This window comes from Corapipo altera, unplaced genomic scaffold, assembly GCF_003945725.1.
Source record: "Corapipo altera isolate COAL_440 unplaced genomic scaffold, ASM394572v1 22, whole genome shotgun sequence".
Classification (NCBI taxonomy): domain Eukaryota; kingdom Metazoa; phylum Chordata; class Aves; order Passeriformes; family Pipridae; genus Corapipo; species Corapipo altera.
This window is the reverse complement of record NW_020884886.1, coordinates 4,611,831-4,624,849: the sequence shown is the minus strand read 5'-3', so window position 1 is coordinate 4,624,849 and position 13,019 is coordinate 4,611,831. Positions and strand designations below refer to the sequence as shown.

Sequence of the window (13,019 nt, the reverse complement as noted above, 5' to 3'; positions counted from 1 at the left end):
CTCAAAGGAAATTACTCTGACATAACATTTTCTAATAAGAATAAAATTTACAAAACAAAAGCTGCTAAAAGTAGAGTTTAGCAGAGCTCATAAAAAGAAGCATGACGTAACCTGCTTTAAGAGTTTCATAGCCACAATACAATTTAACTTACAAAAGACTTCCATGTTAAAAAACAAAACAAAAAAAAATTCTAAATTAAGACCCATAAAATCCCCACATCTCAACATTTTAGATAGCAGGTTATGGAAGTGACATACCAAGTTTTGTAGATTTTTACTAAAGTAAACAGTAAACTTGCTTACAGATGAAGACAAGCATTACTAGTATACTTAATCCACCTAGAATTTTTAAAGCTGAGCAGCAACACCTCCCCCACCCCTCCCCAGTACAACTGTCATAAGCAATGTTTTAATTCCGCCAGTGACAACTCTTACAAAGCAAATTCAAAACTATTTATTTAGTAGCTTCTACAGAAACAAAATTAATTCAAACAGTAACCTGGTCTGAAGCAGTTAAAACAAAGGAGGAATTCTAACCATGTTTGTGGGGGGTTTTATGTTAACCATTTCAGTATTTATTGTATATGATATGCCAGAATTTTAAAACGGAAACTATTCTCACTATTGAAAATGCAAAGAGCACTGTTAGGTTTGGCATCAAAGTATATGAAGTGAAAAAAAACCCTCTAGTGTACCCATCTAAAAAAATATAATTCCATTTGAATACAAAATGAGAACTGTCATTTCCTTATTATTGACAAAACAGGCAAAACGAAGTTTGTTCTGTGGAATAGGTTAGTCTGATACAAATGATACAAAAATTTTCAATGTGTACATGACAAAAAAGATCTGACTTAAAGCACCAACTGTCTGAAGGATTTTAACACTGTATTGCAAAATTATGGGAAAGCAATAAGTGGTTTTGAAAATAAACCTCAGTCAGATGTAGTTTTAAAATATTTACATTTCAATGTAGATATGATAAATACTTTATCAAAACAATGTAAAATCTGCTGGAGTATATAAAAAAATATTCCCAGCTTAAACTGTTTACAAAAATGCACCAACAGTGGAAAGAGTCAGGGACTACCAGTTTTTCAAGAGAAGTCCCAGTTCAAACATAGAACACACATCCAGCATTAGAGTCAGTATTGATTTTCTTATCCCTAAAACTGTAAGAAGTTATTTTAATTGTAAGTATGTGCTTCAATATACTTCATTCTATATGATTCTAAAATTATTTAAAATTGACAAGATGAAGAGAAACATCTATAGTACACGTCCAGAAACAGTAGACTTCAGTGTCACTCATCCCTCTCCTTTACTAAAACTTGAAATTTGGCCCTGATTTAGAAATTTGTTTAAGAAACTAAGTAATGTTCACACTGCACTGAAGTCAGTAGGTACATGTTAGACATAATCTGTAACTAGGCACATGCTTGTATGAATTTGAGGCTTCCAAAAAATATATTCTAACAACATCTAAATTCTTAAGAATGATGAAAGATTGCACTGTAAATCTGATTCAACACTGTCAAAATACAACTGTGCAACGTGGCTTTTCATTTTGAAAAGTCTTCATCTTCAGCAAGTTCCTCTGTAAATAAGCTCACTAACTAGAGTTCTAACCAAATGCTGAGTTCTGTAAATATTCTATCACACACATGGTGGTAGAGGGCTATTACTATTTCAGAACAGCCTACAGGCCATATAGAGAAGTGCTTCTTGTTCCTATCAACTCAAGCCTGATTGTATATCTGGCTTGATGGTACACAAACCTGACTGCTCTGTTCTTTCACATCTACACAATACAGGCTAAGAAAAGACTAAGTACTAAACAAAATTAAACTTATTAGTGCTATCTGACCTAGTGGGGAGTAACTGATTCCACAGATTTTTCACTTACACCCTTGTATCTCCTCTGAAGTCAGCAGAAGTGTTTTTACTCCACTGAAACAGAGCACTTGCATTTAACTTTTACTTTTTATGGATAGTGCTTAGTTTGCCACTAAAACCTATGTATACACTTGCTGTCCACAGAGGACCAAAGGTGCTTTTCAGTATACATGTGCTTGATCTCTGACACACCATGCTGTAATAAAGCAAACTAAATCCTATTAAATTTACAAAGATCTCACCATCTAAGACTTTAATCCACAGAGACCTAGCACAAACCAGTTACAGCACAGTATCCTAGGGTAAGTAGAAAGATGTTTGCATAGCAAATCTTTTTCAAATTTCTCCCATGGAACAGATGAAATTGAACTCCAATACAAATTTCAAGCATGAGAGTGCAAAGCAGTGCTTAATCCTTGCTATCGGCTTCTCTCTCTCTCTCTCTCTCTAATTCTGCTCTCTTCTTCCACTTTGCTAACAGCAGAGATCTTTTGGCAAAATAAAGCAGTTATTTCAGTCCTCCATCCCGAGTATGCTAGTGGCACTCATTAAAAACAAGAGGGGAAACCTCCGCTAGTCTCTCACTTAATGGTTTTTTGCTTGAAGAGAAAGAACATCCCAACCCTTGGTTGCCTCTATTAAGTGCCTCTGTCCGTGACTTATCCATTCTTCTTGGTCCATATATACTCTTCCACAAAACCAACACTTAAACAGACACCGAAGTGTTTCAGGTGGTGAGGTTTCCACCACCTGGTAGTTGTTTTTATGGGTCTTTTTCAGCTTCATTTTTAGCATACTCTGTTTTTTTGTTTGGTTTCCTATCTCAACATTCTGAAGAGTAAGACGTTTTCGGTAACGTTTGACGCCAAGACAACTACTTGTCCTTTCTGACAGAACTACTTTCAGGACTTGACCTTTATACTTGTTGATAGTCTTCATGACATTAATTATCTCTGGTGAATCAACATCAGGATGGTTCAGTACCACAACTGGCTGGTTACGACGAGGGCATTTTATCAACTGATTAATTTTCAGAGGGACAAGCCGAAGACGTCTTGCTGTCAACAGGTATGACATGTCAGAACTTGAAGTGGTTTCCAACTGAGTTCTTGTTTTCCTCTTAGGAAGTTCTCTGAAGCCTGCTTGTTTTGCCTTATTTTTGGGACTTAATTGACTTTTTGAATAGGGCTTGCTTGGCTTGCTCACATCACTGCTTTTCTGAAATGGTACACCAGTTTGTTTGCTACTATTTTTAACACTTGCCTCTCGCTTTGGTCTTTGCCTGAGCGATATACTTCGGGACTCAGCATTTGGTTCACTCTGATTAGGCAAACACGGCAAATTATCAGTAGGTGTCTCAGAAACACTAACAGGGACCGGGCGAGGCAGAAACATTTCATTGCAATACACAGAAGGAGCTGATGTTTCACCGCTGTTTTCTATTCCATCTGAGTTTTGACTGCTAGTAGCATTCAGCACTCTCAGCATTGTCCCTTTGGGGATAAATACGGGAGTAGCAACATGGGAATTTTTAGTCACCCTGTTTTTAGATGTTCTTGCAAATGTAAATAGCCGATCTTCACTGTGTTCTTTGCTACTAATCACACTGTCTCCACCATGCTCTTGAGACAAAGGTACAGGCTGTTCCACTTCAGTAGCACATACAACTCTCTCACAACTTGCTGAACTTTCTTGAGGCAAAAGCACCTTCTTACGAGAAGCTTGACATCTCAAAGGCAGGGATTTCATGTTAGATTCAGACATGAGCTGAGCAATCTTTCTACACAGTAATGTTGCTGACTTCTTACTGTGTGTTTTGTCAACCCATCTGACATCCTCTGGAACGTTTTCAGCCCCAGAGCTAAGGGAAAATACAGATGAAATAACAGGTCCTTCAGACGTATTGCCTTTATTTTTCATCTTCTGTAGTTCTAGTGATTCCAGAAGATGACTGTTCTTTTGACTTATGGTTTCAGCTCTCTTTACTTTGCTAAAGCCAAAAGTTATATCCTCAAAAGGTGGAGTTTTAGTGATGTGAAATTTTTTTCCTGCCTCAGAAGATGTAACACATTTTTTATCAAAACCCATACCAGCTAAATGTGCTTCTGTAGAGCTGACTGGCAGACTCTTACATTCTTTGTCATTCCTCTTCCCAGGCAATGTATACTTTTCTTTTAGGACTGCAGAATAATTTCTGCTCTCCTGAGCAGCCTCTAATGAAATGTTCTTGGAACCTTTATCTTCAGAAATAGAAGCGTATTTTCGCAGGTGTATATCCTCAGCTTCTTCATAATGATACAAATCACAATGGAAATTACTTTTTCCATCTACTTCCCATCCTGAGGACTTAAGATCACTCTTTTTTTCAGTACTGTTCATTACCAGAGATGGAGAACAAAGTTTTATAACACCTGAATGGACATCAACACCTTTCACCAAATGAAAGCATAATTTTGATGCATCTTCTCTCTGTATAGATACAGAGCTACAGGTTGAGAGTTGAGAATCAGGAGAACAAAGACATTCAGAATTCTTGTCATACGTACTATCCAAATTAAGCTGGTTACTAACACTGGATGATTTGTCTACATTCACTTCCATGGTTAGTAAGTCATTTTGAGACACAGATGATGTTTTTTTTCCTTCTGTAGATCGTTCTATACCTTGACTCTCAAGTTCCTCTTCAGCACAGTTCACAGGTTTGTAAGTGGCTTCTTTCATAGGAATTAGTTTAAGAACCAACTGTTGTGCTCCATTCACTATTTTAATCTCTACTATCTGAGCTAAACAGTTAGAAGGAACTACAAGTTCAGACGGCGCAATTACTGTTAAAGGCATCCCAGGCTGTAAAGGCTCTGTTTTTGGAGAATAAACCTCAACCTCCACACTTTGATTCTCACATACACTCATTTCAGATGGCTCCAACACTGTTTTATCCCGGACTGACGCTGCATTTACACTACATTCTACATTATGAGATGAACAGACTGTTTTAGTTGCTTTACCTGGAATCTCACAAACCATATTTGAAGACAAATTCGAAAATTCATTCTGAAAAGGAATTTTATTGTATTTCTGCTTTTTACATAAAGTGCTTTGACTCGGCTTCTTTTGCTTGTGTTTTATGAGAGTATTTGACAGCCGTTTTGTGGGTGTTTCATGTACTCTTCTCGTATGTTTCACTATATAGTCATGTCTAACAGCACCATATTCACAGTACTCACACTGATATGGGAAAGTTCCAGTGTGTTTCACCAAATGTCTCTGGAATTCTCCTTTGGTGTAGGATACATAACTACAGTGGGAACAAAGAAACTTAATTTCTTCATGTTGCCCTACATGTTTCTTATACTGTAAAGGATCCTTTGTTGAAAATCTACATTTATCACAGTAGTATTTACCTGGCAGAAAATTTTTTACTTTAAATGTTTTCTGAGGTTTACTTGGGGTTTTCCTTTCATGTTCTTTAAAGTCTGCAGCATTGGCACCTGTGGGAACAAAATGGAAAGCTGGTGGTGTAATATGACTACACTTCTTGCAGATGAAATTTTTGTCTTCAGTCCACCCAATCTTCTTATGCTTCTCTATATCTTGCACTGAAATTTTCTGAACACTTCTGCATTTTAGACAGCTTATCAGTGACAATTTATTGTTCTCAGCCTCAGTTCCTTGGTAACAACAGTTTTGGTCATCCTCCCCATTTGATGGATTTGTTTTATCCTCAGAAGATTGCTTTCGGGGTGTAGTTAGGGAATTATTCCTATCATTAACTTGGCCAGGGTACAATCTTGGTAATATTTCCCTCATTTTTTTCAACTGCATTTCAGAAGACGTGACTCTGCACCAGTTTCATCAAACACAGCAGCAACAGATAAAATTTTTTCTTGGTATTAGTCTTGTATATGCTGCTTATCAATCAGTCAATCATTCAGGCTGCCAATCTGCAGAATATATGCAGAAGAAACGATGTTCAAGCAACTGTATCTGTATTATATTCCATGTTCTTAATTTTAGTCAATCAACTTGCAGCACTAAAGAATAAAAAGCAGAAGATTAAGTCAGTTAGGATTCAGTGATCACTGAAATACAATGAACTAATAAGTGAACTATTAGCAGACTACAGCTGAATTACAGAGTGCAAGTCTACTGTTAATATACCACTGATTGTATTCTCCACATACACCATTAACTCTAAGCAAAAAATACCAAATCAAATAATCCTTTAACATTTGCTCTTATTCAAAAATTTCATAAATACATAAGTTATCTGCTATGTATCAAAACCTAAAGAGTTCGTGCTACTTCCCCCATGTCAAGAAAAATTTTACATTTAAGAAACGTATTTAGAAACCTAATAAGACAGATACTTGGCAGCAGAACTGAGCAGTAGAGTTTGACTTCAAGTACAGCCCTTGATTCAGGACAAGATATTATGAAACAGTGCAAGTGCCACTCATTTGTGAATCTCAGCAGGGAAACAGAACATGGTTACAATGGTTAGTAGAAACACAGAACTATTTGTTTGTTGTTAAATATAAGGATTTTTAAGTTAGCACAGAAAATCCTGACATATAGAGGGAAGTTCTTTTCTAATCAGTGCCAATGTTTCAGATCCAAACAGTCTTGAATGCCAATTCATAAGAATATATGATTCATGATTCACATGTTCTCAAAGTAATGAAGTCAAAACAATCTGTGGCTGCAAAATTAATTACTTTCTCTTCTATTAATATCACAGTGTAATCACTTCTATATATGTGGACAAGCATATAAATAATTCACTGCATCCTGATAATACAGAATGTCAATCAAGCAAAATAAACAATGCAACATAAGGCAGGAGAACAGCAATATCACTGTAAACCACCACATGAACATGTGTAGTATATTTGGCCCCACAAGTTCCAGCACTCTGACTGTCTCTTTACTACATTTAACAGGAACAAGATCTCAGCCTTTAAGTTTTTGGTAAGACTATGAAACCACTGTTATTTGGAAAATAGACAACTAAATTAGGCTTTTGAGACATACATAAAATAAAATCCAAAGCTAACACCAACAAATAAAATCTACTCAACATCTTTCTTATTCTAACAGTTAATTACAGATGTGGCATTGCACAGACCTGCATTCACAAATAATCTATTTCATGAGGTGAATTCTATATGTCTTTTCAATACATCCAACAGAAGACTTCTGCTTCTGAAATCCAGTTCCCCACCAAGTCTATCTACGGAGATCAAGACCTGATTTAGGCTCCAAAAGCACAGTGTTGAGATCACTTAAGTAGCTTCCCATGACAATAATCCTATGTTAATGAAGAAATTACCCTATGGTACTGAAAAGACATTGAGGTATTGGAGTACGTCCAGAGAAGGGTAGCAAAGCCAGTGGAGGGTCTGGAGCACAAGTCTTATGAGGAGTGGCTGAGGGAACTGGGGGTGTTTAGCCTGGAGAAAAGGAGGTTGAGGAGAAAAGGTTGGTTTGGTAGTGCTGAGTTAATGGCTGTTCCAGCCTAAATGATTCTGTGATCTCCCCAATGGCTTGACAGAAGCCAGCATCTCATCCAAACAGCTCTACCCATGTTTTATGTGCTCTCAGCCCAGAGAGCAACTGTATCCTGGGCTGCATCAAAAGCAGCGTGGCCAGCAGGTTGAGGGAGGTGATTATCCCCCTCTACTCTGCTCTTGTGAGACCCCACTGTCTAGATGTGGGCCTTTTAGTGGCTCTCCTCTGGAATCGTTCCAAGTTGATCACAGGGCAGGAACACCTCTCCTATGAAGGCAGGCTGAGTGAGTTGGAGAAGAGAAGGCTTTGGGCATCCTTATAGTCCCTTCCAGTACCTGAAGTAGGCTCTCAAGAAGGCTGGAGAGGGACTTTTCACAAAGGTATGTAGTGACAGGACAAGGGAGAATGGCCTCAAGCTGAAGGAGGGTAAATTCAGATCACATATTAAGAAGAAAATCTTTACTGTGACAGGTTGCCCACAGAAGTTGTGGATGCCCCATCCCTCGAAGTGTTTGAGGCCACACTGGATGGAGCCCTGAGCAACCTGGTCTAGTGGAAGGTGCCCCTACCCACGGCAGGGGGGTTGGAACTAGATGATCTTTAATGTCCCTTCCAACCCAAACCATCCAGTGATTCTATATTTCTGTGCTCCATCTGCCAATATCCCTAACTGCTATAGCAATGCTGCCCTAAAGATGGGGCTCTGCGAAGAGTAAGTATACTGAATGCAACTTTGAATAACTGCAAAAATAAGACAGAAAACTGGTTAGAGACAACATAATGAGCTTTTCACTCTTTAGAAGATGAACGGCTGCACACTAAAACTCCTTAGTAGGTAGTTCTAGGACTGTAGTAACCTCATCTCAGTGCAAGGCAGACAGCTGTGAAAATACTTATTAAAAATGTGAAAAAGAAGTCAATGGCAGCCTTGCAAGAAGGAGGAAAGTATACACGACTGCTGTATCATGATCTGGAGACTTTTTTTTTTAAGCAATTCTAATCTGGGTGACATTATGCCCTCTATTATTCTGATTCTAAAAAGGAAAGAAAAAGCAAATGTGTGCAGTAGTTCATATGGAACATTCTTCCTCTGCTACTACCACTTTTTAGACTTAAGATGAACCCGTGGACAGTCAAGTGTGATGGTAGGCCTGTGTTCAGGAGATTCACTATTTTGCTTCAAGAGAAAGACAGTAAGAGATCTTGATAAGCTCAATATCCAGACCAAAGATGCTTTGCACATTTCTATAAGCTTTAAGAAAGAACTAAAATCGCATTTGAAAGGAAAGGGTGACTTTAGGTCAGCACTTGCCTTTTTTTGGCTGTTTACAGCTATCCATTGACACTGAAACTGCCTTCCATATGAACTGACCAAAAGCTACATATAGAGCACTTTATGCCACCAACATGTTTAAAAACAAAAAAAGTATTATAAATCCAGAGAATTTTCTTATTTTTTTTTAACATTGTAAACTTCATCTTAAGGGACAACATGAAAACCAATCCACATGCTTTAAAGGGCAGGGAAGTACAAGAAACACAGTCCAGCATTTTAAGAACACTTCACTTTAACAGAGATCTGGGCTGCTCAGTCCAAGAAAACACTAGAAAATTTGAATAGAGGTAGTTCAAAGAATAGGCTAGCAATCCTACTAAACTTTCCTAATTCAAACAGCTTTACGTAGGAAAGTGAAAACAACTAGGTTTGTCACCCCAAAACCAAGCTTTTATTCAGACCTGTGACAAATACCATGTTGCTAGAATCCAGGCTTCAAGTGTTGGTGTGTGACTGTCTTCCGTGTGCAGTGGGTTGATCCTAGCCAGCAGCCAAGCAGCCACACAACCTCCTGCCGAGGAAGAAGAGTGAAGTAGCGAAAAAGTACAAAAAAGTTTATGGGTCAGGACAAAGGCAGCTGAATAGAAGGAAAGAGTCAGGGAAGTGACATCAGGGAAATCACTCACCACCTTCCACAAGCAGACAAATGCCCAGCCAGTCTCCAAGCAGCAGCCACACTGGAAGGCAACCCCACTCTCCCTTTCTTCTTTTACTTCCAGTTTTCCTGGCTAAGCATGACGTTAAGTGACATGGACTATCCCCCTGACCAGTTCTAATCAGCTGGCCCAGCTGTGTGCCCTCTCAGTCTTATGTCCACCCCACGCCTATTCACTGCAGCAAAGGCAGAGAGAGGGGGAAAAGAAAACCTAGATATTGTGCAAACACTGTTCAGCAACAACCAAGACACTGGTGTGTTATCAACTTTGTTTTAGCCACAGATTCAAAACACATCACTGTACAGGCTGCTTTTCAACTCCATCCCAGCCAGATCTAGTACAAGGTGAAAAGGAAGTGAATAATGAGTTGATGCCAAAGCAATATCTCTGCTGTCTTATTAGTCAGTAATTCACCATGTACCCTGAACACTGAACAGTTAATAAGAAAAGTTTTGATACAAACAGGTCCAATTTATTATTATTTTAAATAAAACAAGCCAAAATGAGATTGTAATTTCATGTTTATATTTTTTAAAAAAATAAATTTGCTTTTTCTGGTTTCTTCAAAAAACTGAGATAATCAACGTACAAAGCAAGGAGAGCATTACATACACTCCATATCACTGCAGGAGGGCAGGAGAGGGAGGAATTCCCCTTAAGACTTGTTTTGGTGTTTAAAGGGTTGGCACAAACACATTTCAGAAAATTTAGATACTTGATTCTTCATGTGCAGTGCACACAGACCGATCCAAAGACATCATTAAAGGAAGACCTGAAAGTCCACAAGGAGTGAATGGCAAACACAGAATGGGATGGATGAAGAATGGAGTAAGAGACACTAAGAGTGTTAAAATCAGTTCCAGTCATTATCTTTACAGTAATGGATTCAGAAAAAAAAGGAAAAATACTCAGAAATACAATAAAGTACTCAAATTAGGAGAAATGAAAAAAAAAATATCTAGAGGCCCTAGGTTTGTTTTTTTTTAAAAAAGGGGGGAAAAAGAAGTAAAAATTTAGAGGCATGTGGAAAAAGGACAGCAGAAGAAAGATAAACCGAACTTCCTCATTCATTCCTTCTACCAAATACCTGAAATTCAGTGACATTAAAAACTCAGGCATTCAATGAAAAGAAGTATTCCCACCTTTCACACAATGCTAGCATGTCTTGAACTGTGCTGCTCAACACACAGAGATTAACAGATCCACAGGAGTCAAAAGGTATTCCAAACTGTGGATATAACATGTATGCAATGGTTCAAAAGATCCATTAAAACAAAGGAAAATAGGATGAAACATCCTGTGCAGCCTAACTATGCCAAATTCATCCAGTAGAAGGGTTTTTCCTCTGTAGAAGATTACAAACTACTGATGTGGACCTGTCAGACAGGAAATTTCTATTTACTTCAAATACATTAACACTTTGTTCGTCATTTCAAAGAAAAATATTTATATTGCAGGGGTTTAGTTCCCTTTAGCTCAAACTATGTGCTGCTATCAATGAAAAGGGTGTGATGAACAGCATTTATCCTATGTGATCAAGCAAATGAGCCCTTACTTCAGCAAAGCACACACCTCTCACATACTAAGTTCACAGCCTGCAGCCAACAACCAAGGTGTGCTTTGGTAGTGAAAAGCCCATATAAGTCATGCCTAGGAGAAAGAAGTTTAAGCAAAACTGGAAGACATGTATGCATGCACCTCATGTGCATGACTGTATCAAGAGGATGCAGTGTGTAAAATTTGAGTCCTCGTGAAAAATTTAAATCTCTGTGCTTGCTTAAAACTACCTTCTCTATATTTTGCAATTATATATGCATACACACCACATACTGATCATTTAACATCAACTGACTATCTCTGTTAAGCAGAGTTAACTGTTCTACTGACCCAACTACAAAGCTGCCAATTATCAGTCACTAATTTTAGGCCTAATGACTGGTACAGATACAAAGTGTTTCACTTAAGTATTGCATATTGTATTAATTAATATAATTAATTTTGTGTTAAAGCAAACTATTCAAATACACAACATAAATTTTGTCTACAATTACTCCTTCTTAAAAAGACATTTTGTTTCACAGTAAAAGCTAATCACAGTCATAACAGTTTTTGTTTTGTATCTGAAATTCACGTGAAGATTTTCGATCAAAATTAATGAAGAATGACAATGCAGAGAATTAAGAACAGCAAAGACCATGCATCAAGTTTTTAGAGCTCATTTTTATTATAAAATATACAGTTCTTTCACTCTACAGAAAAAAAATCAATTACATTTAAAATGTTTACTAGCTACAAAGTCATGCAAAACATTGATTAAAACACTATTTTTCAAAAGCATAAGTGAAAAAATGTCCAATCTACTGACATTCATTGGTATTGTACGAAGGCAAGTACATGTATGTACTATGCAGTATTCTACTGAAATGGAGGTCTGCTTCCCTGTGGCTCTAGGACCTAGGCCTAGCTTTATTCATATCTGAAAGCTACTCACTTCTATTATATCATTCAATTGCTTGGTGGTCTTCCTGCAATAAGCTTAACAAGGCATTCCCAAATAACTACCGTATCAAAAGCAATAGTCTAGAGAGTGCTCAGAGATGTTTATACAGTTGTATATCATTACATCTATGACCAACTTTTTAAATCTATGCTGCTCATTTCATCATTTCACACAATTCACGACCATTTTGAGAATCCTTCTGTATATCCAGACCATACTGATTAGTATGTAGCACTGCTTTTCTCTAAGCTCTAAGGCCTGTAAGCAATACAGCAAGGAAGTATGGCACTGAAGAAAATGGGAGTGGAGGGGGAAGAGTGTCATTAAAAGCACATATCCCTCCATGCCCAGTTCTCAAAGCACTCATGCAGATGTTAAAACTAATTTCTACAGATTTCATTCCTGCTAAGATTAGCCACATCCTATCTGCATGTGCAAGAAAAGGGCCTTGACTGCAACCACCTACTGCAGTAACAATGCACAACAGACTGCTAGAAAAACCCTGTAAAACACCATTGGTTTTCCTAATCATAAAATAGACTTTTTTAATTAAATGTACATTGTAGGACACCTTGGCTACATCTATGATAACAGTGGATCATCTATTTAAAAGAAAAGGTAATTCAGACATACAAAATGTTTAAGTGTCCAATGTAATACTTCTCAATGATAGATTCTCTTGCAACAAAACTCAATGTGGGATTTAATTAAGCGACTCTTACGCCCAAATATTCAAAAGAACCTCATTTGCACACAAAACAGAGGATGTTCTATTTTGCTCAGGAATATAATTACTAACCCGAGAGTTCCTTTTCTTCGGGAAGATGACCAAGACGACAAACCTGGACAACAGCCTTAGTCCAGACGAGTCCAAAGCGGCCTGATGGCGTCCACGAGACAAAAAAAAACCACCAAGAAAAAAAAAAAAATCTCCTTGTCTTGGGCATCCAGCCCACCCACGCATCAGTGCTGCCGCCTCTCCAGAGGCCTCGCTTTCTCCTTCCCTCGCTCGCTTGCTCGCTGCCCGTGTCCCGAGGCCGAGCCGGGCGCTGCGGTGCGGGCGGTGCGGGCGGAGCGGCCCCTCCGCGGGCCGCGCAAACCTCCGCCCGCAGCGCCCCCGCAG

General features: G+C 38.2%; 1 protein-coding gene across 1 annotated transcript; it reads right to left on the bottom strand.

The window, feature by feature from the left end:
• Window positions 1-2,125: 2,125 nt before the first annotated feature.
• ZNF518B (zinc finger protein 518B) lies at window positions 2,126-12,944 on the bottom strand. Its single transcript, XM_027642889.1, has 2 exons — window positions 12,696-12,944; window positions 2,126-5,927 (listed from the first exon to the last, which is right to left on the bottom strand). The coding sequence occupies exon 2, from the start codon at window positions 5,716-5,718 to the stop codon at window positions 2,482-2,484; it is 3,237 nt and encodes a 1,078-aa protein (XP_027498690.1). The 5' UTR covers window positions 5,719-5,927; window positions 12,696-12,944; the 3' UTR covers window positions 2,126-2,481.
• Between the last annotated feature and the right edge of the window lie 75 nt (window positions 12,945-13,019).